The sequence below is a fragment of the Apostichopus japonicus genome, chromosome 22, assembly GCF_037975245.1.
Source record: "Apostichopus japonicus isolate 1M-3 chromosome 22, ASM3797524v1, whole genome shotgun sequence".
Classification (NCBI taxonomy): Eukaryota; Metazoa; Echinodermata; class Holothuroidea; order Aspidochirotida; family Stichopodidae; genus Apostichopus; species Apostichopus japonicus.
In genome coordinates, this window is record NC_092582.1 from 14,240,488 (window position 1) to 14,265,919 (window position 25,432).

Consider the following 25,432-nt stretch of genomic DNA (forward strand, 5'->3'; position numbering starts at 1 on the left):
CTAACTATCGCTTTCTTTAACCCGCCATAGGGATTGTCGTTTACGTTGCTCCAAGAAACAGTTTGAAACAGTCGATGCAATTGATTTCGTCTGCCTGTAAGGGAATATACACATATAAACATCATGCCTGGTGATAAGGTAAGCAAAATATTAATTGTTATTTATTTACCAGTTTCACATCATTCTTTCATTCATATTTTGCTCAGTGATATTTTTGTATAGGCCTACTGCTTAAGCTATTACACTGAAATTTGCTGAGAGAATTTGGCAAATTGCCATATACTCTCGTTAGTATTACGACTATATGCATGCGCGTTGTATATCTATAGTATGAATTTAGTATGTGACTGTGAATGTTACTAAAATATATAGACTTGTTTCTCAAATTAACATGTACCGCGAAACACAAATGTTGATTCAAATAACAGAAAATGGCCGGAAATATTTAGAAAGAGTAATACAAGCTTGTAATCAATTTGTTTTCCTTCGGATTCAGGAAATGTCCTGTTTGATTGCAAGTTATCATAATGTTTTGATCATGTTCACAACTTTTCATAGTAATCTACAAACCATTCAATGTATAGTATTTTTTTATAGCTTGGCTATATGTCTCATATTTCCCCTGTCGGATTCTTCCATTTCCTATTAGGGTTTCTTTTTTTTCAAATTATTATAGCAACAAACTGTTTTGTCGTTCTGAAAACTACTTTCATATATAATTTCATATCGCTTTACTTTGCTTAATGAATGAATTAATGTTAGTAACAGATATAGTTTTACAGTAATTACACGTAGTCTGTTGATTCGTCATTCTCATACTATATTGAGAACAGCACTTTACATACCTCAGTAACAGTTAAAATATCTATGGAAGTATCTGACTGGGTAAAAACGGTTCTGACGTAGGCCTATATGATCCAAAATATTTACCATTCCTACCATCAAGCGATGTTCCTTATGGCGAAGGGGTATAATTTCTTTGAGGAGGGGCCGGGGGAAGGGCAGGGAGTATGTATGGTGACACAGGCCAGAAACGATTGTTCTTTCTTTGTTAGAGGTGACGGCGAAAATGCTACATCCACAAACGGCCAGTGTGGAGCACGACTAGCTACATAAAACTAAAGATGATGTCAAAACATCACATGTTTTAAAATGGATTCAATCGAGATTCATACAGTAGGCCTACATTGACAAAATGATGAAGACAACATTCTCGATTGAAAATAGCAAGATCCAAATTGGCCAGTTACACTTGAATTAGTTCAATTCAACCTTTGAGTAAATAATAACACTAAATCGGTAAAAAATCTTTATTTACAATTTCTGTCCGACGACATCTTCAATGGATTTAATTGTAAAAACATCTGCAGGGTGCCACTTCGTATACAATCGAAATTCAAGCGCGACAAAACTATATGTCAGAAAATGTCTGAAATTACTTTGGGAGATATCTCCTTCCCTTCTTTTCTTTCCGCTTCTTGTTGGAACATTTTTTAAAGTTAAATTAAGGTATGTCCGCGTACTCCTCCCCTCCCCACCCCCCCCCCCCTCGTTCAGACCTCCCTCGCCCTGAACTTGATTCGTAATAAACTCCACACCGGACCCATCCGGCGTCAAATCACGATTCGACCCAGGCGCGGCGGAACGGAAAATTTATTGGGGGGGCTAATGCGTGGAGACTATCTAAGCGGAGCACCACCATCGGTTGGCGCGGAGCGTACAAGAAAATTTTGGGTTTTTCAAACCCCCCAGATGGCCGGAAACGGCACTTCCCGAGTGTTTTATGCTGCGAATACCTAGCCCTTAAATATTGGTCTCAAGCCTGCAATTTCTCAGATTGCATGTAAAAGTCTGTAAAAACATTGTAATTTGTATATTCGATGGTGTTTTAAGAGAGTAGCTATAACTCGTAGTGTACTCGCAAAGACGTTTTTGAGTGTATAGTAATGGGATGTTGGAGAACTGGCTGAAATGAGGCAAGTCATTGGCCTAAGACAAAGTTGTGTTGCGCTTACCGGTACTCACACTCACTGCTTCCACTTTTCACGGGGTGACAATGTGGTCTATAGCCAGGGGACGAGCCGAGGGTCCCCCCAGCATTAACTAAAATTATTACACCATATAGTATACGTGTGCATCGGACAGACCGACAAGTATGCATTGAAAAATGGGCAGATGCACGTTTCGGAGCCTTGGTAAATATTGGGGGGCTTATCATGCATTTGCCCCCTCAACTTTTTCATTGGGGGGGGCTGAGCCCCCCCCCAAGCCCCCCCCCCGGTTCCGCCGCCACTGATTCGACCACGTTACTTGCCAGTTCTATTATTATCAACAATATCCTTCAATATATATATATATATATATATATATATATATACACATATATATATATAAACACACACACACATATATATATATATATATATATATATATATATACACATATATATATATAAACACACATATATATATATATATATATATATATATATATATACATATATATATATATATATCGTCCCCGTTCTGGCGTAGTGACGAATGTTCAAAATGTGAGTTTTCAGAAAACGCGCTCTAAACATTTTCACATTTTGACTTTAGTATAGCGTAATTAAAAAAGGATCTTTTGTACCGAAAGTTGTCAATATTTTAAATATAACAAATAGAACTTTGGGTTCTCATATTTGTTGCTGATCGAAAAAATTCTTACAAAGTAGTAATTTTAGTGTAAACATATTCGTCGTTATGTCATGTCATTTTCAATTAATTTTAGACATTCGTCAAACATTCGTCACTATGCTAGAACTAAATTTTGAAGTTTCGTCCTGTCACAGACTTGTATTCGTCACTTTTGTGTGTAGTAGCTAGGGTACACCGTGAATGTTCACTGTCACATGGAGAGAGGAAGGGAAGGGATATGATGAAATTTGAACACATGCAGTTGCAAAAATAATAGTTCCAGTGGCGTAATCTGTTAATTCGGAACTCTTATAAAGCTTACAGACACGGAAAATTGTGTGCAATTCTTCATTTTCAAGTTAGTGTATTACGTGAAATGTCTCTGATAATAGTTTCTAAGTATCTTTCAAACGCTTTGGGAAGCTTTTCCACTGTAGGCCTACTATCCCCTTAAACGGAATGTGAAATTTTTTTTTACGCTCACAGGCACATTCATAATTTCCAACCCAACCTCGTGTGAATCCTCATATTTAAAGAAGGAAAACAACTGTGCCATTGTTCAAGTGTTTCCAAGTTGTACTATAGTATGTTGTTCCTTCTTTATATTTCCATCCAGTATACATATAACAAAATTCTTACGCTCACAGGCACATTCATAGTATCCAACCCAACCTCGTATGAATCCTCAGATTTAAAGAAGGAAACAACTGTGCAATTGTTCAAGTGTTTCCAAGTTGTTCTGTAGTATGTTGTTCCTTCTTTTTATTTCCTTCCAGTATACATATAAAATTTATAGAGAGGAGTCATATAATACCTCAACAAGTAGAATAACTCATATAAAAGTTTTTTTTTTAAGATGATAGGATACCGAACAGTCCAAGAATAACTAATATAAAAGGGGAGAAAATGTCAAGATGATAGGATATCATATAAAATACATCTACACATACAAAAGTAAATACATAAAACGATATAACAAACAGACTTCAACAAACATTCTAAGTGCTCGAATGGAATGTATAAAGCAGCACGGTAAATAAATGAGTTTCTGTAAACTTACGTTTGGTATTTTGTGGGGATTGCTTAGATTTCTGTTCGATTTGTGCAGGAGACTTTTATTACAGTATACAAAGGGTGCTTCTGATCACCGTAAATCCTATTAGCCATTCTTGTAAACTCAGGTCTTGCAGCAGCATTTACTTTTTCAAAAAGTATATGGCAATCTAAATTAAATATAGCCGATGTGTATTTAGGAAACTTCATTCTTCTTTCTTTGCTTTTTTTGCAATATAAAATGGTACCAGACAGGCACTGTATAGATCACATGTGCCAGGTTGAATAATAGTATTGAAAACATTTTCCTTAGCATTTTGGTTAAAGAAAGACACACCTAAGCCACACTAGATACTTTGTAATATACTTTTTTTAATACCTTGATGCTTTGCAAGAAAAGGTCATGTGTCGATGTATACTCCCAGTACTCAGTTTTGGAGGTTCTAGCCACCTCAGCTCCCTAAATAATAATACGTTGCGATCTTGATAGAATGAGACCTTCATGTTTTATGGTTTTATTTTCAAAAACAAATTTCCTTTATTTTTGGGGTTACGCAATAAAGTCTTGCGGTCACATGTTGGAACTATGTCATTTACAGAACACTGAAAATTTCATTGGTCGGTTTCAACAGATCTCTTAGGACTTGTGCATGATACAGCAGTATCGTCGGCATATTTTGTAACAGAAATGTATGAGTTTGACCTAATTTCATCAGTATATATAGTAAATAATATTGCATATAATGGACCCCCACCCCAAGGCACACCAACCTTTATTTCCGATATTTCCGATAACCCTTTATCCAACTTTACTTGTCTGGACCATCCTTGAAGAAATTGTGTCAGCCAATGAAAAGACATGTTTCTTTGATAAATCGTAACAGATCCTTCATTTATTGATTTGGCAAGACAGCATTAAACGCACTTGAAGAGTCAAGAAAAAGACCCCGCCTTTGTTATAATTCTTTCCTTACAATCCTAATGAGACACAATATCATGGATTAATCAACCGTTTGATATGGATATGGATTCTGCGAGTGGCTTGCAACTTCCGTTCTGGAACAGCAAGTACCTTCTCCTTTCTTATGTCAAGCAACCTTATGGGTTAACAATCCCAATGTATGGAAACCAGGGCTGAGGGTGTATCAGTTTGGTGATGTTCATTTGGTTTGTATGTCCATATTCTGACTTGGTTTTATTTTCTAAAAGGTTTGGTATAACTTCCCCTATGATCCTGAACTTCTTAGCGTGTGGAAGAAAAGTTTCATGTAAAAGTATGTGAACTTCAAATATGTCACTAGGTATTACTAAGCCAGATAAAGGTAGTTTTGAGTTAGGCTAGAGTAATGCTCGTGATGAGCAAAGCCGCCAACAGCTAAGAGAAACCGTACTTCTTTAGGGAGATGTTACACTTTTAACGTTTCTTTAAATATGAAATTGAAGAACGGAAGAAGTCTAAAGTGGAAATGAGCTGGCGTTTGCATGTTTTAATTTGTCGTAATACTGGTATTTGTTTATTGAACTGTTTACATTCACATTGAAAAGGAGACAGGAAACAAATATATTACATTATATCGCCCCCCCCCCCCGCATCATCCCAAGTGGCACAATGACATTACACATTGGCCAAAAATAGCTACATGCCACGACTTTTAAAACCAATTTACTCCCTTACTGAGCAAGATAATGGACTTATATATTTTAGCGAAAAGTTCATCACAAGGATCTTGGTAATATATATACGTTCATTGTGATGGTTTGGGATTCCTTCCCTTCAATCCTGAGGTATGGTTAGGCTAACTCCAAGAATGGCTTAAATTAGTTAACCTTGGTCTAGGTTTTGTAGTCTTCGCGGTCACAATTAAACTTTGAGTGATTTATTCATCATTTTTATACGAGTTACACCCATTGTCATCAATGTCCGTCAGTGACTTACACCACCTTTTTCCTCATTTACACACAGCTCTAATTAAATGTACCGACACTGTTACACCGATTCAGTAGAGATAAATAGCGTTACTCCAGTCTACTGTCACTAGCTACTCGCGCAACAGATACAAGAATCGAATGTACTGCAATCATAACACTATAGGCTACTATTCAGGTATATTATTGTTGACCCCACTGGCCATTCTGCTTTCACGAGTTATGCTATCGTGTATGAAATGCTGCATTAAGCAATTAAAGGTGGAAATAATAAAAATATTACCTTCCCATAATCCTGGGTGTTTTCAAATGGCAGTTAGATGTATGGACCTTAGACAAATTGTGTTACTGAGTGGTTGTACTGATGACTAAAGTATTCGTCAGTATGTAAAAACGAGAGTGGGCCTTAGGTGGACATGCGTCAGAAATGAGTCAGAAAAAAAGAATAAAATAGACAGTTTTAAAACTTCTAACCCGGCTCAACCGATTCTTCACCCTCGAAATAGGTAAGAACAATATTTAACTCAATTTCGCCAAAAGTGCACATTCGCCACTACGCGAAAACGGGGACGATATATACACACGGTATTACTGTATCCAGCAAAACTCTATATTCCATCAGTTGATGCTTACCTGTCCTTTAGGTAGTCTGATCGCAAATTCCTCAGCGTTGGCCACTGAATGTTTAAAGGGACATATTTAACTGCTAGATACGCTATTCAAATTGATATGGTCCTGAAGGGTGACTCTAGGCAGAAAGTTAATTATGAAATATTGTATACCTTTAAAAAAAACACTGCTTTCTGTCCAGCTTATATTTCCGAATGTATGAGGAAAGGTGCCCCGAAACAGCCGAGGTTAATCCATAAAATAGATTGGCCTATAGCCTAAATACACATGAAATGATGGAAACATAAGATGTTTTGGAAGCGTTAAATGGTGTTGAATGTCATCCAAGGATGCTCTGATGTTTATATGAAGTTAAAGGAATATGTTTTGGTTGAGTTATTTGAAATTTTGAATGGAGCTTAGGAGGTTATGTGGTGACCTGATTCAGGTTTTCAAGATTGTGTATGGTTTTGACAATTTATCCTTTACTGATTTGTTCATGCTTGATATAGTAGTTGTATCAGAGGTCTTTGTATAAACTCCAACAGTCACAAAGTAGGAGTAATATTCGGCATAACTTTTTTAGTACTTTAGGCATTGTAATCGGATCTGAGTGTTTGTGTCTTCAGCCATTTTCTCTCCTATAGGGTCCTTGGTGGGGACTTGGTTATCCCTCCTGATCCTTTTTTCTGCGAAACTAAATTATGAGGAAGCGTCGTCATTATCATTTTTTTTTGGTGTTTAAAGGAGAATTCCGTGGTTAAGTTTGACGATGAATATTTTGAAAATAGGAATATGCCTATAGTTATCTTACTATCACGCCAAAACTTTCTATTTTCTTGGACTAAAATATATCAAGACTAAAGTTCTGCATAAAAAAATCTCTGTTACCGTTTTGAAAGATATGTGTTAACATGAAAATTCATAACTCTGTGACAATATTTGTCAGTATTTAGCAAGGCATGCTATAGTAAATTTTGAACTCATGCTACAGCGAGGCTCATGATCAGTTTTGTCTCACGTATAGTCCCTTTAAATAGCTTTAACTAGTTGTTCAATTCTGGTAACCGAAAGAAAGGCCAGAGTGTCGTCTGCAATACTGTGAATGCTAAATGAAGTCCATTATAATCTTTAAAAAAAATGGGTCCGATGTATGCGAAATTTGGTGAAAGAATCTTGAATTGGTAACGTGAGCCGTATTCCGGAGGCCTAGTTTATTAAATTGTTGTAGTCACATTTCGGGTCTGAATGTGGTGAAATAAATCTTTGTAACTGTTATTATTATTCATTCTAATTCAGCGTACATCGATCATTTGCACGCTGAAATTGATGCACATACATTTCAATAGGCCATAGGGTAATTAGGCCTAACACTTATTGGTATAGGCCCTAGGCTTAATGATAGGGTCTAGGCCATAGCCCATAGTGCACCTTGTGTTGTTGTTGAATAAGACCCATACCACAGCTACTGATGAAATTACAGTTTACAGCACAAATGTACAACAGGTTGGGGGAGTGGAGGGAGAATCTTATTTGTATACGGGTGACAATTCATTATTTGCTTGCCACAGACACAACTTGTTTGCTACCATCTGTCCTAACTTAATTAGGCTTAGCATGTGCCTTATGAAAAGGCTAGTCCTGGGCTGGTTGGTCATGACCCATGGATTGATTTGCTTTCTTTTTTTCTTGCTGTATTTTGCAGGGAACAGTCACTCTTCTTTCCAGTGCCAGCAGCAGCGATGAAAACCCTGTGCGAGGAAACTGGGGTAACAAGCTGGATTTTATCTTGTCCAGTTTGGGTTATGCTGTCGGCCTTGGAAATGTATGGCGGTTTCCCTACCTTGCATATGACAATGGAGGAGGTAATTATTGTGCAAGTTGTTGATTGAAATCCTGTGGGGAACATGCTTCTGAATGGTACATCAAGAAGAGGGAGAAGGTGGGCTGTGTCCCTGAACAGGGGTGTAATGGTCAATAGCTACATATATAGGCTATTTTGATGGGTTAAGTGCATTTAAGTAGTTTGTTGTCAGATAAGTATCGTTGATTGTAAATACCCATAAAGCCAGTGAGCATTAGGGACACAATTTGTTGACTAATAGTTATATTTAAGGTGAATTCACTCTGAACACTTGTTTCAAACTTATCCCTACAGTATTCAAATTGTACACACTTTCCCATTTATTCTGCCAACAAAGGAAACAAAACCATTTCCCTTCCCAATGTACCATTTCTGTCCTGTGTGTTACTGAATTTAATGAGCTGGAATCTTGTAGGTGTTTTTCTGACAATGGCATTTGGTGATTCAAGTTTACTTTTGTGTCTTTTTAACCTGTCCAATGTTTTTCTAAGATACAATAAGGAGCTCCCACACTGGCTATATAACTGCTTAAGTTTCAAGGTGAGATAATGAAAGGAAAGAAAAGCAGGTGTTGGTGAACTGTTCAAGTATGATATTTGTAGTGCAATGCATTCATCCATGCTAAGCCAAGGAACAGAACTATTCAAGCTATCAATCCTTGGAGCGTCTTAAGAATAACAATATGATTAATTGACCTTTAGTGTGGTTTTCATAGACCAAAACATTCAACTGTAGAAACAACCTACATATGAGTGCAAAATGGCGGCTGGCATTATGGTAACTAGAGCCGTAACAATCACTAAGTATGGAAGGCCGGAAATGCCAAAAGACAACACTGGTCATCATAGGGAGTTGGATCAATATGCCTTTATTCCAAAAGCTCTGTTTAATATGTACTTTACATGTAAGACTTGATTATTCCTATAGCTAGACTAGATGCACAATAGGTCTACCTCCATTCTATTACATATATTTCCTTTAATTTGCTCTATGATATACTAACATATTGCTCTAATATAACACTGATCCCTTTTAGCATCCTAAATTGTTTGTCTTTCTTAGTACGTCATGTCATGATCATGTCCCAATTTCCAGGCCAGGCAAACCTTGCTTCCCTTCTCCCTCCATTGGTTTCACTACTTATAACCCCGACCAATGCACCCTCTTCAGACACATGTCTTAGATACATTTATCATATGTAGTATGTTATTTTTTTCTCTTCCACAGGAGCCTTCTTGATCCCTTACGTTGTGATGTTGTTATTTGCTGGTTTACCACTTTTCTTCATGGAGGTCAGCTTTGGTCAATATGCAAGCGAAGGCCCCATCTCTGCCTGGAAAGCACTGCCCATGATGAGAGGTTGGTATCTTAAGCTTTATATGAAACTGTCTATGGCGTGTGAGGCATAGTGGGACCTACTGTACTGGCAAATTTTCTGCAGCTCTCTCCAGAAGGGTTTTTTTTTAAAAACTTTATTGATGTGCAGTGCAACCTGCAGAATATTATGGAAACAGCAAAAAAGATATAAAACGGACATGTAATAGTTTCTATCCATCGATTTGAATGATTTAGATGGTTATGTTTGGTTTCTGATTTTAAAGATCACAGGACTTATTGTAGAGCATTTTCTGTAATTGAATGTAATGATAATAACAAACAATAATCAGCAGTTATTTTTACGACGCTTCAAGCGACCACAAATGTGGGAGACACCAGCAAGGGCCTTTGGATTACAACTTACATGTCCTCGTTATGTTACATCCATCTGTGCCACACAAAGAAGTAGTTCAACTTTATTACTTCACCTGTCACATACCTCATTTCCAGTGAAAATTATGATCTCCTAGCTTTAGCCAGTGACCACCAGTCCAGCCCATCAATAGGATGGACAAACCATGGGCAGCGTAAACAAAATAATGACACAAAAATTTAAGCAACATTTGACAAAGGTAACAGAAATGGAATAAAACTTTTTAAAAAATATTAAAAAAATTTAAGAAACAAGTTCACAAAAAAACTGAAAAAAACAAAAGAAGAATGTACACCGCCAGGTGTAGCCAATCTTTAGTCTAATGCAACTGTTTAAAAAAACGGTACTACGGTCTGAGAAAATTAAGAAAGAACTGATGAAGTGGACTTATTACAAGTACAAACTTTTGGATGGGAATGAAGTTTTTTGAAAATGGTACCACCATCTCTTGCATGTACTAAGTAAGTACTCTCAATGAAAAAATGTTTTCCATAGGGTTGTTCCCCTCCCCCCAAACATCTCTCTTTAGTCCACTCCCTCAAGGGGCCAATTTATTGCATGTAGTTTGCAAATTGGATTTTTCCTTTCTATCCAAGATTTTATTTAGCCGTTCAAGAACCTGTAAGTTAGATGAATTTACTGAAATGCAGCATATATATTTATATAGTGAGCCATTATTATTGTGTACATGTTAGCCTTTAGCTAAATATCTTTCCAGTGATATATACCTGTTTGTTTTTAAATCTTTCCCACGACGAGTAACAGCATTACCGCAACTTCTGTTGCTGGTCTACGGTTTTATTCCTTTTGTTCTGGTAATGACGACCGACAGTCTTCTATTTTTTGTTTGTTTGCACAGTTCGCTGATCAACAATAGAGTTGGGTAAATTTCCACTCGGAAGAAACTGCTGCATTTTTCTCTTCAAGGGCCATTAAACAGGAGAATTAATTGTGTATTGTGAAAAGTTGTTTGTTCAGTGCGAATTGGTACTTTGTTGGGGTGATTTCTTTTAGTTTTGAAGGCCACACTCGATTGCATTGCATGAAAGGAATTCAGCATAAGGGGTTGCACGAAAGACCTTATTTAAGTAAAGAAATGAAGCATAGAAGGAATTTAGACACAGTCAAGGACGACCATCCATCCATCTTTGAAAGTCCATACGTCCGTTTGGAAGAGAACGTGCTCATCTTAAGTTCGATATATTCATAGTGAAGGTTAATAAGAGTCTTTTTGCGAAATTAAGCCTGTTTTTGTATATATATCTACTTATCTTTAGTCTACTGCAGTGGTTCTCAAGTGGTCCCTGCCGTCCCTCTGGGGGTGTTGGGAAGTCTCAGGGGGGTGCTACAGGGTACAGAGGGAGAATGGGCACTCATTTGGGGGTACATGACGATTACGACACAACACTGCAGCGATTTAGGGCACAATAAGGCATCCAGGGGGTCTGGGAACAAAAAAATAACTATTGTTGAGAGAAAATTCATCATCTTGTAGGGAATGTAGGCTATTGTTTAATTCCTATTTGCATATCATCGGACAGTCTGATTGCTCGCTTGAGCGGCCGACTATGAACGGTGGGTCGAGGGGAGGGGGTAGGGAGAGGGGGGCATTGGGACAGTTCAAGATGGTCGAAGGGGGAGGTCATAAAAAAGTTTGAGAACCACTGGTCTACTGTTATGGGGTGGGGTTAATTAGGATTGGGGTGGAGGGTTCTGTGAGCACTGGGAAAATTCACTTGATTCTCTATCTTCCAGGTTCAAACTCTGTTTCATTTTGTGTGTAAGGTTGATAATAAGATAAATTACTGTGGGGTAGATACATAAAGTTTAATAGGTTGATTTCTATAGATCATAACAGAACATTTTTGCCATATAGAAATGTTGTTTACTTCTCCGTCAACAATTGAACAAAATAGTGCAATCTGTTTCTGGTCTCTGGCTAGCCAGCTATAAACTGACTGTATACACTACTAGAGAAACAGAATTCTAGCATGACTGCTTAAATACACTCTTTATTAGAGGAACTATTATTTATGTTTTGTGAACATATCTTTTTAGAGTGAAGTGTCTCAGCACAAAACTGTTCAATTTACTGCACAACCGTTGTTCAACAGTTATTTTCCCCCCACAATGCTGATCAAGAACTGTATAGATTTGGAATGATTTTAATTAACACTCTTTGAAAGTCCTTGGGGTGAAATGTGAGTATTGATACGTCATATGTTAAATATAAAATCTAAGAGTTGTGATAATAAAATTTAGCAATACAGCAGCTGAGTTAATTTCATAGATTCTCTCTAATTTCTACAACAATTTTTCTTTCTTCCTTATGTCTCTACAATTAGCTCCTTGAATTGGTTTTGATATATTTAGGAAAATAGGAACAAAATTTTATGATAATTTTTTTTTTCTGAACTGGACAAAAAATTCAATGAATGAACTCTGGGGAAAAAGCAATTAAAATGCTTTCTACTATATATAGTACTAACTGTGTACAGGACAGACTCAATTCTATCTTATTTGCTTTTCTTGTCATCTTTTCGACTCTATTGTGTGGATAATAACACTTCTGTGTACAGCAGAGTAAAGGAGGTGCAGTAAGTGCCCCCTGTGTGGTCCACAAACAACCTTTGTTAACTCTGCTGGATACAAACATAGGCAGACAGCACAGGAATTTGGTCAGTAGCCAATACTGTTTCCAAGCACTTTGCTTGACAAACAATGTGCCTTTGTGTTTTCATCAGAATGATTTTTTTCAGAAAATTAGGAACAATACTAAAGTTAACCATGTATCTCAAGGACTTTAGATTAATATTAATCATAATATTAATAATCAATTTTTTTTACGACGCTTAAATTAATGTTAAATATGAATCCAATAAAAATAATTTAATGAAAAAATGACTGAAGAGAATGGCAAGAACAAATTGTATTTGCGGGTATGACTACTTGCACAGGGAATGATTGCCAATTAAACATTAATTAACTGTGACAAAGATCACTGAATGCGCTCAATATATAGGTATCATATCTGTTACCATGTTTTTTTGTTGTTTTTAGGTGGATATTATTTACTGCATGAAGGGAACTTGTTCAAAATTTGGATGCTTTCGAACCTTGTGTATATATAAACGCCTACAGTGGAATTACCACCTTCCTTACAGTACCGGTTTCGAAACTCTGGACAAACAATCAGCGTCCATAGCCTAGTGGAGGCTGGAAGTTTTTTCACTGTTCTGGATATCCAACTCACTACAATTTCAATTATATAAATATATAAATATATATATATATATATATATATATATAGTACATATCTATAGATATATATATATGTATATAGGTCTTCAGGATTGTCCAAAAATATGCTAGGAAGTCTAATATTGGTCAATTATGGTCAAACTTCCAGCCAAACAGATTTGGAGCCTACCTCAAATCTTTAACCTTCTCTGGAACATTTGCAAGCTACTCAACGTCTGAGAGTAATTTGGAAGGTCAGAACCTACTTGAGAGTTCTTTTGAAAACTTTACGCAAATATTCAATTGGGCGACGAGTGAGGGATGAAAGAATGGGTGGGGACTGGGGAGAGTAAGGGGGGTGGGGAGCGGGATTGTGAGGCTGTACTGAAGGTCTTTAAGCCAATAGTTACTGTTGGTACTACTGCTCTGGGTATAAAACACTGTTAATTCCCTCATGTAGATCTGTTTTTCTTCATGTACATTATGCCCACATTTGGCTGTGTTCATGTCTAATTTCATTCCTAGTCTCTTCCTAAGGTATTAGGATTTGGTTCTTCACAAGTCTGTGTAAACTTTGAATTCCCCAGCTTGTCTGCTTTGCTTCCCATGATGCAGCAGCACTAACACTCTGACGTATTTCCTTTGCGGAGATTACCGATAGAAACGCTCCCGGTGCCGTTTTGCCAATCAATAAAATCGTTTTTTAAGAGAGTAAGAGTTTGTTAAGTTTTGGAGCAGAACAGGATACGAATTAGTTAACCTCAAAATTCTTCTGAAGGTAGACAGAGGGCTGAGAGGGTTATTCAAATACGCTTGTCGTTTTAAATCTCTTCTAGGTACAGTGCACTGAGTCTGAAATGATGTCTCCTCATATCAGTATTCAAGTTAGCTTTTCGATCTCAATGACTACATTTACAATCTTGCAAACTGAAACCAAGCTTTGCCTCAAAGTGATATCTAGAAGAAAGAAAATAAGTGAGAGGAAAACATAGTGAGAGGAAAACTGGATAAAGCTACAGACATATTTAACTGTTCAACGGCAGAATTCTCAGGCAGTTCACTCATTTGATGTGAGAATAATTATATTTAGGCACTGTGTCAAAAATATAAGCTGCAGAGTTCCCGCCAAAATACCAGCTTAGCTAGGATGAATCAGTCAGTATCCATAATATGCTAGAAAGACGTGGTCGCCTTGCAATCGACCAAACAGTTCGTCCCCTCACTCTCCCCCTCTCAGAGCATTTATAGTACAGTACGATGTTCTTTATGACATCATCAATATGCAGGAAAAGTTTGCACCTTCTGTATCTGTAGTACACTAATTTTAAGAAACTTCCAGTTATTTTGTGTAAAAGATACAAATGACAATTGAACATTTATCATACCTTTGTAATGTAATTATAGCAATTCTGTAATCACACTAAAATAATTTAAATAACACATGATATTAGTGTAACAGTGTGACAATGTAATGCAATAGTGTGTCACTAGTATGACACTCTAATGCAACAGTATGACACTGTAATGCAACAGTATGACACTGTACTGCAAACAGCAAGACAGTTTAATGAAACAGCAAGACATTATAATGCAACAGTATGACACTAATACAACAGTAAGACACTGTTATGCAACAGCAAGACATTTTAATGAAACAGTATGACACTCTAATGCAACAGTATGACACTGTAATACAACAGTAAGACACTGTTATGCAACAGCAAGACATTGTAATGCAACAGTGTGACACTGTAATGCAACAGTATGACACTGTATCGCAACAGTAAGACTGTAATGCAACAGTATGACACTGTAATGCAACAGCAAGACATTCAAATGCAACAGTAAGACATTGTAATGCAACAGTATGACACTGTACTGCAACAGCAAGACATTTTAATGAAACAGTATGACACTCTAATGCAACAGTATGACACTGTAATACAACAGTAAGACACTGTTATGCAACAGCAAGACATTGTAATGCAACAGTGTGACACTGTAATGCAACAGTATGACACTGTATCGCAACAGTAAGACAGTGTAATGCAACAGTATGACACTGTAATGCAACAGCAAGACATTCAAATGCAACAGTAAGACATTGTAATGCAACAGTATGACACTGTACTGCAACAGCAAGACATTTTAATGAAACAGTATGACACTCTAATGCAACAGTATGACACTGTAATGCAACAGTAAGACACTGTTATGCAACAGCAAGACATTGTAATGCAACAGTGTGACACTGTAATGCAACAGTATGACACTGTATCGCAACAGTAAGACAGTGTAATGCAACAGTATGACACTAATGCAACAGCGAGACATTCAAATGCAACAGTAAGACATTGTAATGCAACAGTATGACACTGTAATGGAACAGTATTACACTGAAATGCAACAGTAAGACACTAATGTAACAGCAAGGCATTGTAATGCAACAGTAACACACTGTAATGCAACATTATGATACTGTAATACAACAGTAAGACATTCAAATGCAGTAAAACAGTAAGACACTAATACAACAGTATGATACAGCTGTAATGCATCAGTAAAACATTGTAATGCAACAGTATGACACTGTTATGCAACAGTATGACACTGCAATGCAACTGTATGACAATAATGCACAATTTTGAAACCTAAAATGCAAAGTACATAACAGACAATTTAGTGCATCAGAACATTTGTTAGGACATGTTATTGTTATGGTATAGTATGACATTGTCGTGCAACAGTTACTGACACTGTAATGCAACAGTAATCCTGGCCAGTACTTATATTGGGTGTGTACATTTTTTCATGGTGAGATATATATACATATGTTGTTGTTGTATGTACACGCACTGCAAACAGCACTGCAAACGGTAAATGTATCTTTCATCCGACTATTTTCGATGCAGGTGTGGGATTTGGAATGATGTTCGTGTCCCTCTACGTGGGCATCTACTATAACGTTATCATCACCTACACCATCTACTATCTAATCGCATCTCTCACTACCAAACTGCCCTGGGTAGGCTGCGACAACTCGTGGAACACCATCTACTGCAGCAGCAGGTTCCAGGAATGCCTCGGTGTGGACAGGAAAGATCTAGACAGCCTCGGTGTGGTCAATGGCACCAGTGGAGTCGTCATCGGTAACGGTTCTTGCGTCACGGTGTCAAGTCTGACCAACTCTGAGCTGTCCGGTTATCAAATCACTGAACTGAACGGTCGGTACGACCTCAGCCGGTACACCGACCCGCTTCATTCCTCTAGAATCAGGTCCAGCGAAGAATTTTTCAAGTGAGTATGAAAAAAAAAATCAACTTTTACACAAGATATATGTTCTGTGGTTTAGGTTGAAGGTTTAAAATAACATGTTTCGGTTTAATTCATAAATTAGTGGATTTAATGTCAAATTTATAAGACAAGTAGTGAGGAACTGAAATCATCATCTGTTTAACAAATCCAGATTGTTTCGCCATAATTTAGAGGTGAAACGTCTTGAAAATCATGAAACAGCTACGGAAACGCAGAAAAGTGTTCTCGTTTCATCGGGATATGACACATCAAGACTAAACCTCGCCTAACATTCATCCTTTAAGCTCTTCCGTTAATTCCAATCCGAGTGTCTGCTTGAGTAGTTCTGGGACGAGTCATGGCATACAATCTTAACATAAGGTGACCAGACGTCCCCGATTTTCGGGGACAGTCCCCGATTACAGTGTTCTGTCCCCGATGAACAAGTGTCCCCGAAAATGTCCCCGATTCGTCAAAGTTCAGGAATTTTGAAAATATCCCACATTATTAGTAAAATAATTGTAAAAACAAAATTTAGTCAAGTGTGCGGTCGCAAAACGGAACTAACCGGTATTTCAGTTGGGCCAGTGTAAAGTGGAATATGCTAGATCGATCTAGCCTAGTACTCTTTTGTAAAGTAAGTAAATTTCATCTAAGATAAAGCTACATTTTTGGAAATAAAATTGATTTAAAAAGTGCTTCCAAGTATCCCCATTTTACATCTAAGCACCTTAGGCACTTGAAAATTTTCCAAAGGGGAGGAGGCCACCACCTCCCCTTATATCCCTCCCCCATATCAGTCACGCAATAAATGTCCCTGATTCCAGTCAGGGAAATATGGTCACCTTATCTTAACACACGTCTTCTTTTTACATATTTGCAAAGAAGAAAAACAAAACACACACATATACTCACAGAGAGAGGATTTAGTGAGATTCTCTATTTTGTGTGTGATTTTCTTGACTTCATTTCTTACTTTGTATCATGAAATGACATACTGCAAGTGATTTTCAGAATTTAAATACCAAATTTGATAAACTAGGAGAGAGTATAATAATGAACCATATTTCTTGTTTATTTGTCTGTTATGCTTCAGTTTCCCTCTCCACACACACAATAGTGATCGTTTTATAAACAGTTTTCCAGGCGCGTAGCCAGGGGGGGGGAAGGGAGCGACCTCCCCCCACCCTTGAGCATATTTGTTTGTATTTTTTTATGATATCGCTAGTAATTTCAAAATAGAAAAGGCTTAGATGCAACTTGAAAGGCTTGGGAAGTGTCCTTTCCAGCGATCTGGGAGGCATTTTCGGCCAAATGATTTTCTTGTACGCTTCGCGCCAACCCATGGTGGCGCTACGCACAGATAGTTGCCTACAGGCTTCGCCCCTCCCTTGACCTTCCTCGCTACGCGCCTGCATTGTTCCATTCTTCAACGGTCAGCAGTTTCCATACCTTAAACTTGCTCTCCATGATTCACTCTTTGACTGTAACCTCCATAGCAGCACTTGGCAATGTATTCCCACCATATTGTACATTCGCAATATCTAATTGGAGGATGATAAATCTTTCAGAAAATTGTAATGTAGTTTGGAGACACTTTAATGTGCTTGCAATACCACCATTGACACAAGAAACAACAAATGCTACTTACAGGGTGTTTTCTGTGTTAATTGTATGAGCATTTATGTTCACCAACAGTTCTTCCTTACCAATTGCCAGTATTGTTACTGGGATTTTAAAACGTGAGACCACGGGACAGTATAAACTACCATCTAGGCTGCTGTCCTCCATGTATACTTGCACTTTAAAATACCTCTATGGGATCATACAATACTTAGTTATAAACTTATAATGACCCCTGACAATATGCTAACTTGTGCGTAAGGGAAGCGTATAGTGGTAGGCCTACAATATGTACACACAAAAATAAATAAATGATGAAACCTTGAACTATTATACAATAACAATATGACTAGTTACCATTAAACGCACGCCTGGACGGCATGAAATGCACACTGCTGCTGCATGGTATACGACTCCAACGCAAAGCGTCTATGAAAATGTTATAGGCTATGCATATGCTGTGAATGTCGGAAATCAAGTAAACACGACTGTCTTGGCATAATGCCAGCATAATAATACTACACTAGTCACATGATTTCATTGAGCCCCTCAATTGGTGAGTGCATATGCCATGACTGTCGGAAATTCAGTCAAATTAGTGTCTTGGCTAAATTCCAGCATAATAAAACTACTACACTAGTCACATGATTTAATTGAGTCCCTCGATTGGTGAGTGCATATGCCATGACTCTGAAATTCAGTCAAATTAGTGTCTTGGCTTAATTCCAGCATAATAATAGTACACTAGTCACATGATTTAATTGAGCTCCTAAAATGTTGCATGCATATGCTGTGACTGTCGGAAATTAAGTAAAATGAGACTTGGCAAAATTCCAGCATAATAATACTCAGTCGTCACATGGTTTAATTGAGCCCCTTAAATGTTGCGTGCATATGCCGTGACTATCTGAAATCAAGTAGAAACTAGTGTCTAGACAAAATGCCAGCATAAAAATACTGCAGTTTTGAACTTATTTAATTGAGCCTTACAAATGCTGTGTGCACAAGCTGTGAATGTCGGAAATCAAGCCAAAAATAGTATCTAGGCAAAATGCCAGCATAACCAGACAGCAAAACTGCAGTGTGGCTTCGATGATCATGCGACATGAATAAGCCTATGTGAATGTGACATGCTAGGCTGTAGGGTATAGCCAGGATGCAACCAAAATCTCAACCGAAAACGTTTGTGACCTCGAAGGACATTGTATAAAAAGGAGTTACTAATTTTTCAGAGGGAAATGATGTCGAATGTCATTCAAAGTTATACATTGAAATACATTTTTTTCGGTCAAGTTATTACAATTTATAAAAATAAAGGATTAACATTATGGCGTATACCGAGGAGCCTACTTTGTCAGCACTTTATCTTGTTTTTATGGTAAACATCTTGAAAACCGGAATGCTCAGATACCTTACCAGCACTCAAATATTTGCTCTCTCATTGACTATTACGTATCAACATTAAGACTTCCCCTAAAATCCTCCTTTAGAGGAACCCTAAGCATAACATATGCTTTTTGAGGAAGGGGATGGGGTAGGGTCATATTTTGCTGTTCTTGTTTGTCCCCTTGTCTCCTAAATTTATATATTATTCACTTCAGAATTGTTTGTAAACAGGCAGTAGGCTACATTGGTTTTCAATGTTGTTCCTCTATTCATAAGACTTAAGTACTGTTCTAAACAAACAAAAATTTCTTGAAAATCTGATCATGAGGGTAATCTTATCTAGGGGTGACGGTACCCTCACCAGGATGTGTCACAGAAACTTGTTGTATTGATTACCATATGTTACAATAATAATGATAATAATAATATCAGTTTAACCATTGAAAAACACATTGCAAATTATTTTTCTTTCAGTAGGTGCCCAAAAAAGTCTCAGCATATTGCCCGAATTTTTCACAAACATTTTTGGTTAAGGGGGGCTGCAGCCCCCCCCCCCCGCCTCCTACGCCTATGGTTGCGACTTCTGATTCTTATCTACGGATGCCCTTAAGCTAATTTCCAATTGGCAGCAGCCTCTCCTATTCTTATGAGGCATAACACACATGTTATCTAATAGGCTGGTCTGTGGGAGATACAGTAGATTATAAAGCAAGGTTCCCACAATTTTACCCTGGTGACTCCAAGTGACCTGTGACCTCCACAAAAACCAATAGGTTCCTGTACTTAACCTGTCACAACTACATACTACATATGAGATTGGTCCAAGCTTCCCTTCTCGAGATATGTGTACAAGGTTTTCACAATTTGACCCATGGTGACCCCAAATGACCTTTGACCTCCAGCAATACAATTGGGATCTTGAACTCAACGTGTCACAACTACACACTAAATATGAGATTGGTCCAAGCTTCCCTTCTTAATTGAGATACTGTATCGTGTTTACAAGGTTTTCAAAATTTGGCCCCAGGTGACCCAAAATGACCGCCCCTAAAAACAATGTGGTACTCCTTCACACCAAATATGAGATTTGTCAAAGCTTCCCTTCTTGAGATACCTTGTTTACAAGCAAGGCGTCCCACACACACACATACATCCATACCCGCATGATACACTAACTCATCCGCCTATATGACTACAAAGACTACGATTATCAACGGGAAAAAAAAAAATGCTGCACTTTTCAACTCCTTTAACTGAGCCCTTCAAATGCTGTGAATGGTGGAAATCAAGCAGCGAAACGAGTGACATTAAGTTTGCTAGAGGAAAAAGGTCGACTGCACTTATGCAAATCCTGAAAGCCTGTGAAGAAACGTACCTACAACACATAGTCAAAACTCGAGTGTATCTTGGAAGATTTTGTTTCTTGCTTAGCATGTTAGCTGTCTAAAAATTTGTAAGAATGCTGAGCGAGGTTTGTGTATCTTCCATTTACTTTCTCTTCTCTTTTTCGTCCCAGACTGCGGATGTTGCAGGAAGCAGACTCCGTCGGTGAACTTGGATGGGTCAGCTGGCAGTTAGCGCTTTGCCTGTTGCTCGCTTGGGTCATTGTGTTCCTCTGTCTCATCAAGGGGGTGAAATCATCTGGCAAGGTCATTTGATTTATTAATTAGAACTAATTGAACAACAAAACACTGACTCGGAAATCATAAGAAACAAATCTGAAAAGAGCGAAGAAAGTTTTCAGATACCCTGAAAAGATATATTTTATTCACAGTGAGAGTAAAGTGATTAAAAAAGTGGAATTTGGTAATGAAATTAAATACGAACAGCTTTTTAAAAATAAGCTTTCTGCGTGGTTTTGATACTAAAATTGGCAAGAATTTAAAAAAAAAAAAAATTTTTAAATAAATACCTGAATGCTTCACTAGCCTGAGTAGTAAATATTTGTAGGGCGACTAAATAAAGTAAATGTTAAAAATTGCCAAGTTTTGCCTTTTTTAGTATATGATCAATGGCAATACGAAGCAGCGTCTGGCAGACAAAAATGTTTGGAATTGAATGGATTCAAGGTAAACTCACCCATATGGCAATGTAAGTTTAAGTTGTTGACTTGTTTGGCATAAATATTCATCAGTGGACATCTGGGATGTTTACAAAATGTTTTTGGTCAAAAGCAGGCAGTTCCTTTAACATGTGTCATGAAGAGGTGTTTCCTTTAAATTTGTGTTGAGCTTGTGTTGAGATTGTGTCGAGATTGTGTTGAGATTGCAAGAAAATGCATAGGCTTTATCAATGTAGAATACACAGGTTAATTTTTGCTGCCCAATAAAATAACAATAAGGAACTCCAATTGTTATTTCATAACAACAGTGTATTTACAGTAAGTAGCATCATGTGTAAAAGTAAGAGGGCCTAGCAGGATCTTGAAATGATAAGTTGTTACTGCTGTACAGCAGTAACAGAAGGGACAAAAACACACACAGAATACAGACAGGTTAATGAGCAGGATAAACACAAAAGAGATAGATGTAAGAGGATTAGTAGACAAGGGATGGAGAGAAGATGGAGAGAGAAAGCACCAAGGGGGGGGGGGGGGGCGGGGGGAAAGGAAAGTAGGATATAAACTGTAGAGGGACAAAGAGAGGATATGATTAAGTTGGATCATATAAGCCAGTTTGATTTACTGCAGTGTATAATACAAAGTCAGGCTGGCTGCTTAGAACGTTTTTACTGATAAGCGCTCTGTACAGTAAGTTGACAAGACTTACAAGGGCACTTGACATGGTTACAGTCTCGATATCTTGATCAAATCAGTCCAGAAAAAAAATGAGGTTACGTCAAAGACTTTTAATTTTCTTATCTTTTCATCCGTTCCTTGAAGGTGGTGTACGTGACAGCTACGTTTCCTTACATTGTCCTTCTTGCACTTCTCATCTTGGGGTTGACTTTGGACGGTCACCAAGAAGGAATCCGGTTTTTCATTACTCCAAAATGGGAAATTCTCGGTAATCCTCAGGTAAGTGTTATAAATTGAAGGAAATGTTTTCACAAAAGCAACTGCGTTACTGTTTTTTTTTTTTTTTTTATTATGAATTTATAGTTACATCTATGGTGGTGTTTCTGTTTCACATCGATGTTTGGTTGCAGTTTCTCAGCACATCGTTGAAGAAGTTTGACGATTCAGATTTTGTGTTTATATAAAAGTAGTGTCCGAGTTGGAACCTAGGAAGTGTAATTCAAGCAAAGTGTATTGATAGATGCCCGTAGCTTGCCAAGGAGTAATGTGAATGGTATTTTGAAGAAAGCAGGATTGACACAAGATCTGCCCAAAATCCCCCAAACAAGAAAGTTGTTGGTTCATGATCCCATCAGAACCAGTACTTAATGCAGTTTTAGCCAAAAAATAGTTACTCTGCAAGCTGGACTATCCCTGATTGGTTAATCGAATAACGTTCGCATTTTGATCAATTCATGCATTGAAGGATTCATTGGCGTTGGTTACACTAAAGTAGTAGTTGATGGTATTTTATTATACATGTGACATTCTTCTACTACCTTCCATTATCTAGAGGCAGGCCAGTATTGTATCAGTGTTATTCGTTACATTTACATTTACTAGCATTACTTAACTAGCGCATCAAGGTTATTCCAGCTGTGCCGATGTTGGTCACATACCGATGGATGCCGTCCTCGTAATGTTGTCTCTTTTTTTCATTTCATATCGTGACATTTATTTCACCTTTCTCTTCTCATCTCATATCTAGGTATGGCTCGCTGCAGCAGTCCAGATATTCTTCTCCTTGAGTGCTGCCTGGGGTGGATTAATCACCTTAGCTTCCTATAACAAGTTCCACAACAACTGTTATGTGTAAGTCTTCATCAATCCTTGTCTCAATTTGAAGTGCCACCCAGACTGACAAAATTAATTTGTTGCACCATAGATAAAGTCAAAACAAGATAAGGTATGTTACAATCAGAAAAGCAGTAATTAGTTATTAAGGATGCTACTCCCTGGCTGTAGAGAAGTGGAAAAAAAACGCACTTGAATTTAAGATACATGGAGATTTCAGCTTTAAAAACTATGTATTCTGGATAAAAAAGAATATCTCCTTGATTCCCCTCCTCCCTCCCCCCCCTTCCCCCTGCATAAAATTTGTGACATCCTGTGAGGATTTGAGTGGGTTTTGTTTCCTTATAAGATTTATTATACCTTTGCAATTCAGCCTTGCATCAAGCTACCAGCATATTCTCTATGACTGATCACTTAACTGAATAATTACACATAAGAACTCAGTCATACATGTTTAACAATTCCGTTCAGTTCAGTTTATTTCCATTTAAAGCATAAAAGTAAAAAAAAGTAAAAACAAAATGGAAGGGGGGGAGAGAGCTGGAGATGTTAAATGCTTTACAGTAACAGATGAGTAGAGTCAAATGTGTTTAAATCATCACTGTAGTTGAATGAGAGGCCAAGTAATAAACCACATTTCATTATATATATTTTTCTGGATTGCCAGACATAAATGTGAAGAGAATGTGAGGTATGAGGAAAAAGACCACACAAAAAAATCCAGCTCGACCACTGCACTTGCATTGTGTAGAGCTATTGCATAGTATCTTAACTAAACAGCCCCCTCTCTATTGTATCATCCCATACTTGTGCTTTATTAAATGTTTTTTAAGGGAAATATATGCAATATTCACTTTTTAGGGACATTTATATAGTTTTTGTGCACTACATGAATTTCTTTTTTACTCATGATCTAACTTAATACAAGCCTTCACCCCCACCCCAACCTCACCACCCAACAAAACAAGATGAATAAACTGAAGCTATTTGTGGAATATAAATTATTGTGAAATATTTATGTCTTTTGAACAGGGACTCTCTCTTCGTAGCAATCGCAAACTGCGCTACCAGTATCTTTGCAGGTTTTGTCATTTTCTCTATCGTGGGTTTTATGGCCAAGGAACTGGGCAAAGAGGTCGACGAAGTAGTGGACCAGGGTAAGTTATATTTTCCGTCTTGGAGGTACTAGACCATGATCACCAGGGGCACAATCCAGGGTGGTGCTGGCATTGCCCCTTTTTCATTATTTTTTTTTAAATTTTTAAAATTTGGATCATAACAAAAAGTACTTCTTTTTTGACAGATTTTATCAAGCTTTACACTCACTTTCTCCAAATACTGACACCTTTAACTTAGTTTTGTCTCTCTTTTCCCTCTCTCTGATGTGAATAGGTTTTGGATTGGCCTTCATCGCCTACCCAGAAGCGGTGGCTCTTCTCCCGGCCGCTCCAGTCTGGTCATGTCTTTTTTTCCTCATGTTGTTGACTTTGGGCCTGGACAGTCAGGTAAATAAAATGTCTCCTATGGGCACAAATTAAACCATTGGATTCAAAGTTCTCAAACAAAACACCAACAAGAAATGGACACATTTCGAGACAATGTAAACAGTCAAGATGGGTATTCAGTACTCTTGTTTGTTTTCTTCTCCGTCTCAATAAAATATAAATAAACAAAAGCTAAAACCAATATTATCCTTCTTGAATTATCACCTGGCATGTGAATTGGTGGATAAATATTGTACATTGCATCATCTTTAGTTTTAATTATTCGTAACAACATTGCGATAAAAAAAATAATAAATAAACAAAAGCTAAAACAAATTGTGATGCAATATTATTCTTCACTAATCATCACCTGACATGTGAATTGGAGGTTAAATATTGTACATTGCATCCCATCGAACGTTCAATTATTCGTAACACCATTGCGATAAAAATAAACAGAATAAACAAAATCTAAAACAAATGAAGCTAAAAATGTTATCCTTCGTGAATTATCACCTGACATGTGAATCGGTGGTTAAATATTGTACATTGCATCATCCTAAGTTTCAATTATTCGTGACACCATTGCGAATGTGGTCTCGCCCCTCTACCTTTGTTTAACATTCTAAACCTGTCGTTAGATTTTCACCGTATCGGTTAATCTCTGTCTTTTC

General features: G+C 37.4%; 1 protein-coding gene and 1 long non-coding RNA gene across 4 annotated transcripts in view; one reads left to right on the plus strand and one right to left on the minus strand.

Moving 5' to 3' along the window:
* LOC139963399 (sodium- and chloride-dependent neutral and basic amino acid transporter B(0+)-like) overlaps window positions 1–25,432 on the plus strand; it is a 33,461-nt gene that overhangs the window by 1,179 nt on the left and 6,850 nt on the right. For 2 of the 3 annotated variants that reach the window (XM_071964121.1, XM_071964120.1), the window contains exons 2-10: window positions 31–138; window positions 7,973–8,132; window positions 9,359–9,490; window positions 16,034–16,418; window positions 20,941–21,073; window positions 22,306–22,440; window positions 23,189–23,292; window positions 24,307–24,431; window positions 24,667–24,779. In XM_071964121.1, the coding sequence (XP_071820222.1) occupies window positions 124–138; window positions 7,973–8,132; window positions 9,359–9,490; window positions 16,034–16,418; window positions 20,941–21,073; window positions 22,306–22,440; window positions 23,189–23,292; window positions 24,307–24,431; window positions 24,667–24,779 (1,302 nt within the window). In that variant the 5' untranslated portion in view covers window positions 31–123. Of the gene's footprint in view, window positions 1–30; window positions 139–7,359; window positions 7,452–7,972; window positions 8,133–9,358; window positions 9,491–16,033; window positions 16,419–20,940; window positions 21,074–22,305; window positions 22,441–23,188; window positions 23,293–24,306; window positions 24,432–24,666; window positions 24,780–25,432 lie in introns of those variants that run through there. The other variant, XM_071964122.1, reaches the window with a different exon arrangement.
* On the minus strand, window positions 16,249–19,924 carry LOC139963404 (uncharacterized). The gene is made up of 3 exons (XR_011791579.1): window positions 18,396–19,924; window positions 17,868–17,959; window positions 16,249–16,387 (listed from the first exon to the last, which is right to left on the minus strand). It is a non-coding gene; the product is annotated as an uncharacterized lncRNA (long non-coding RNA).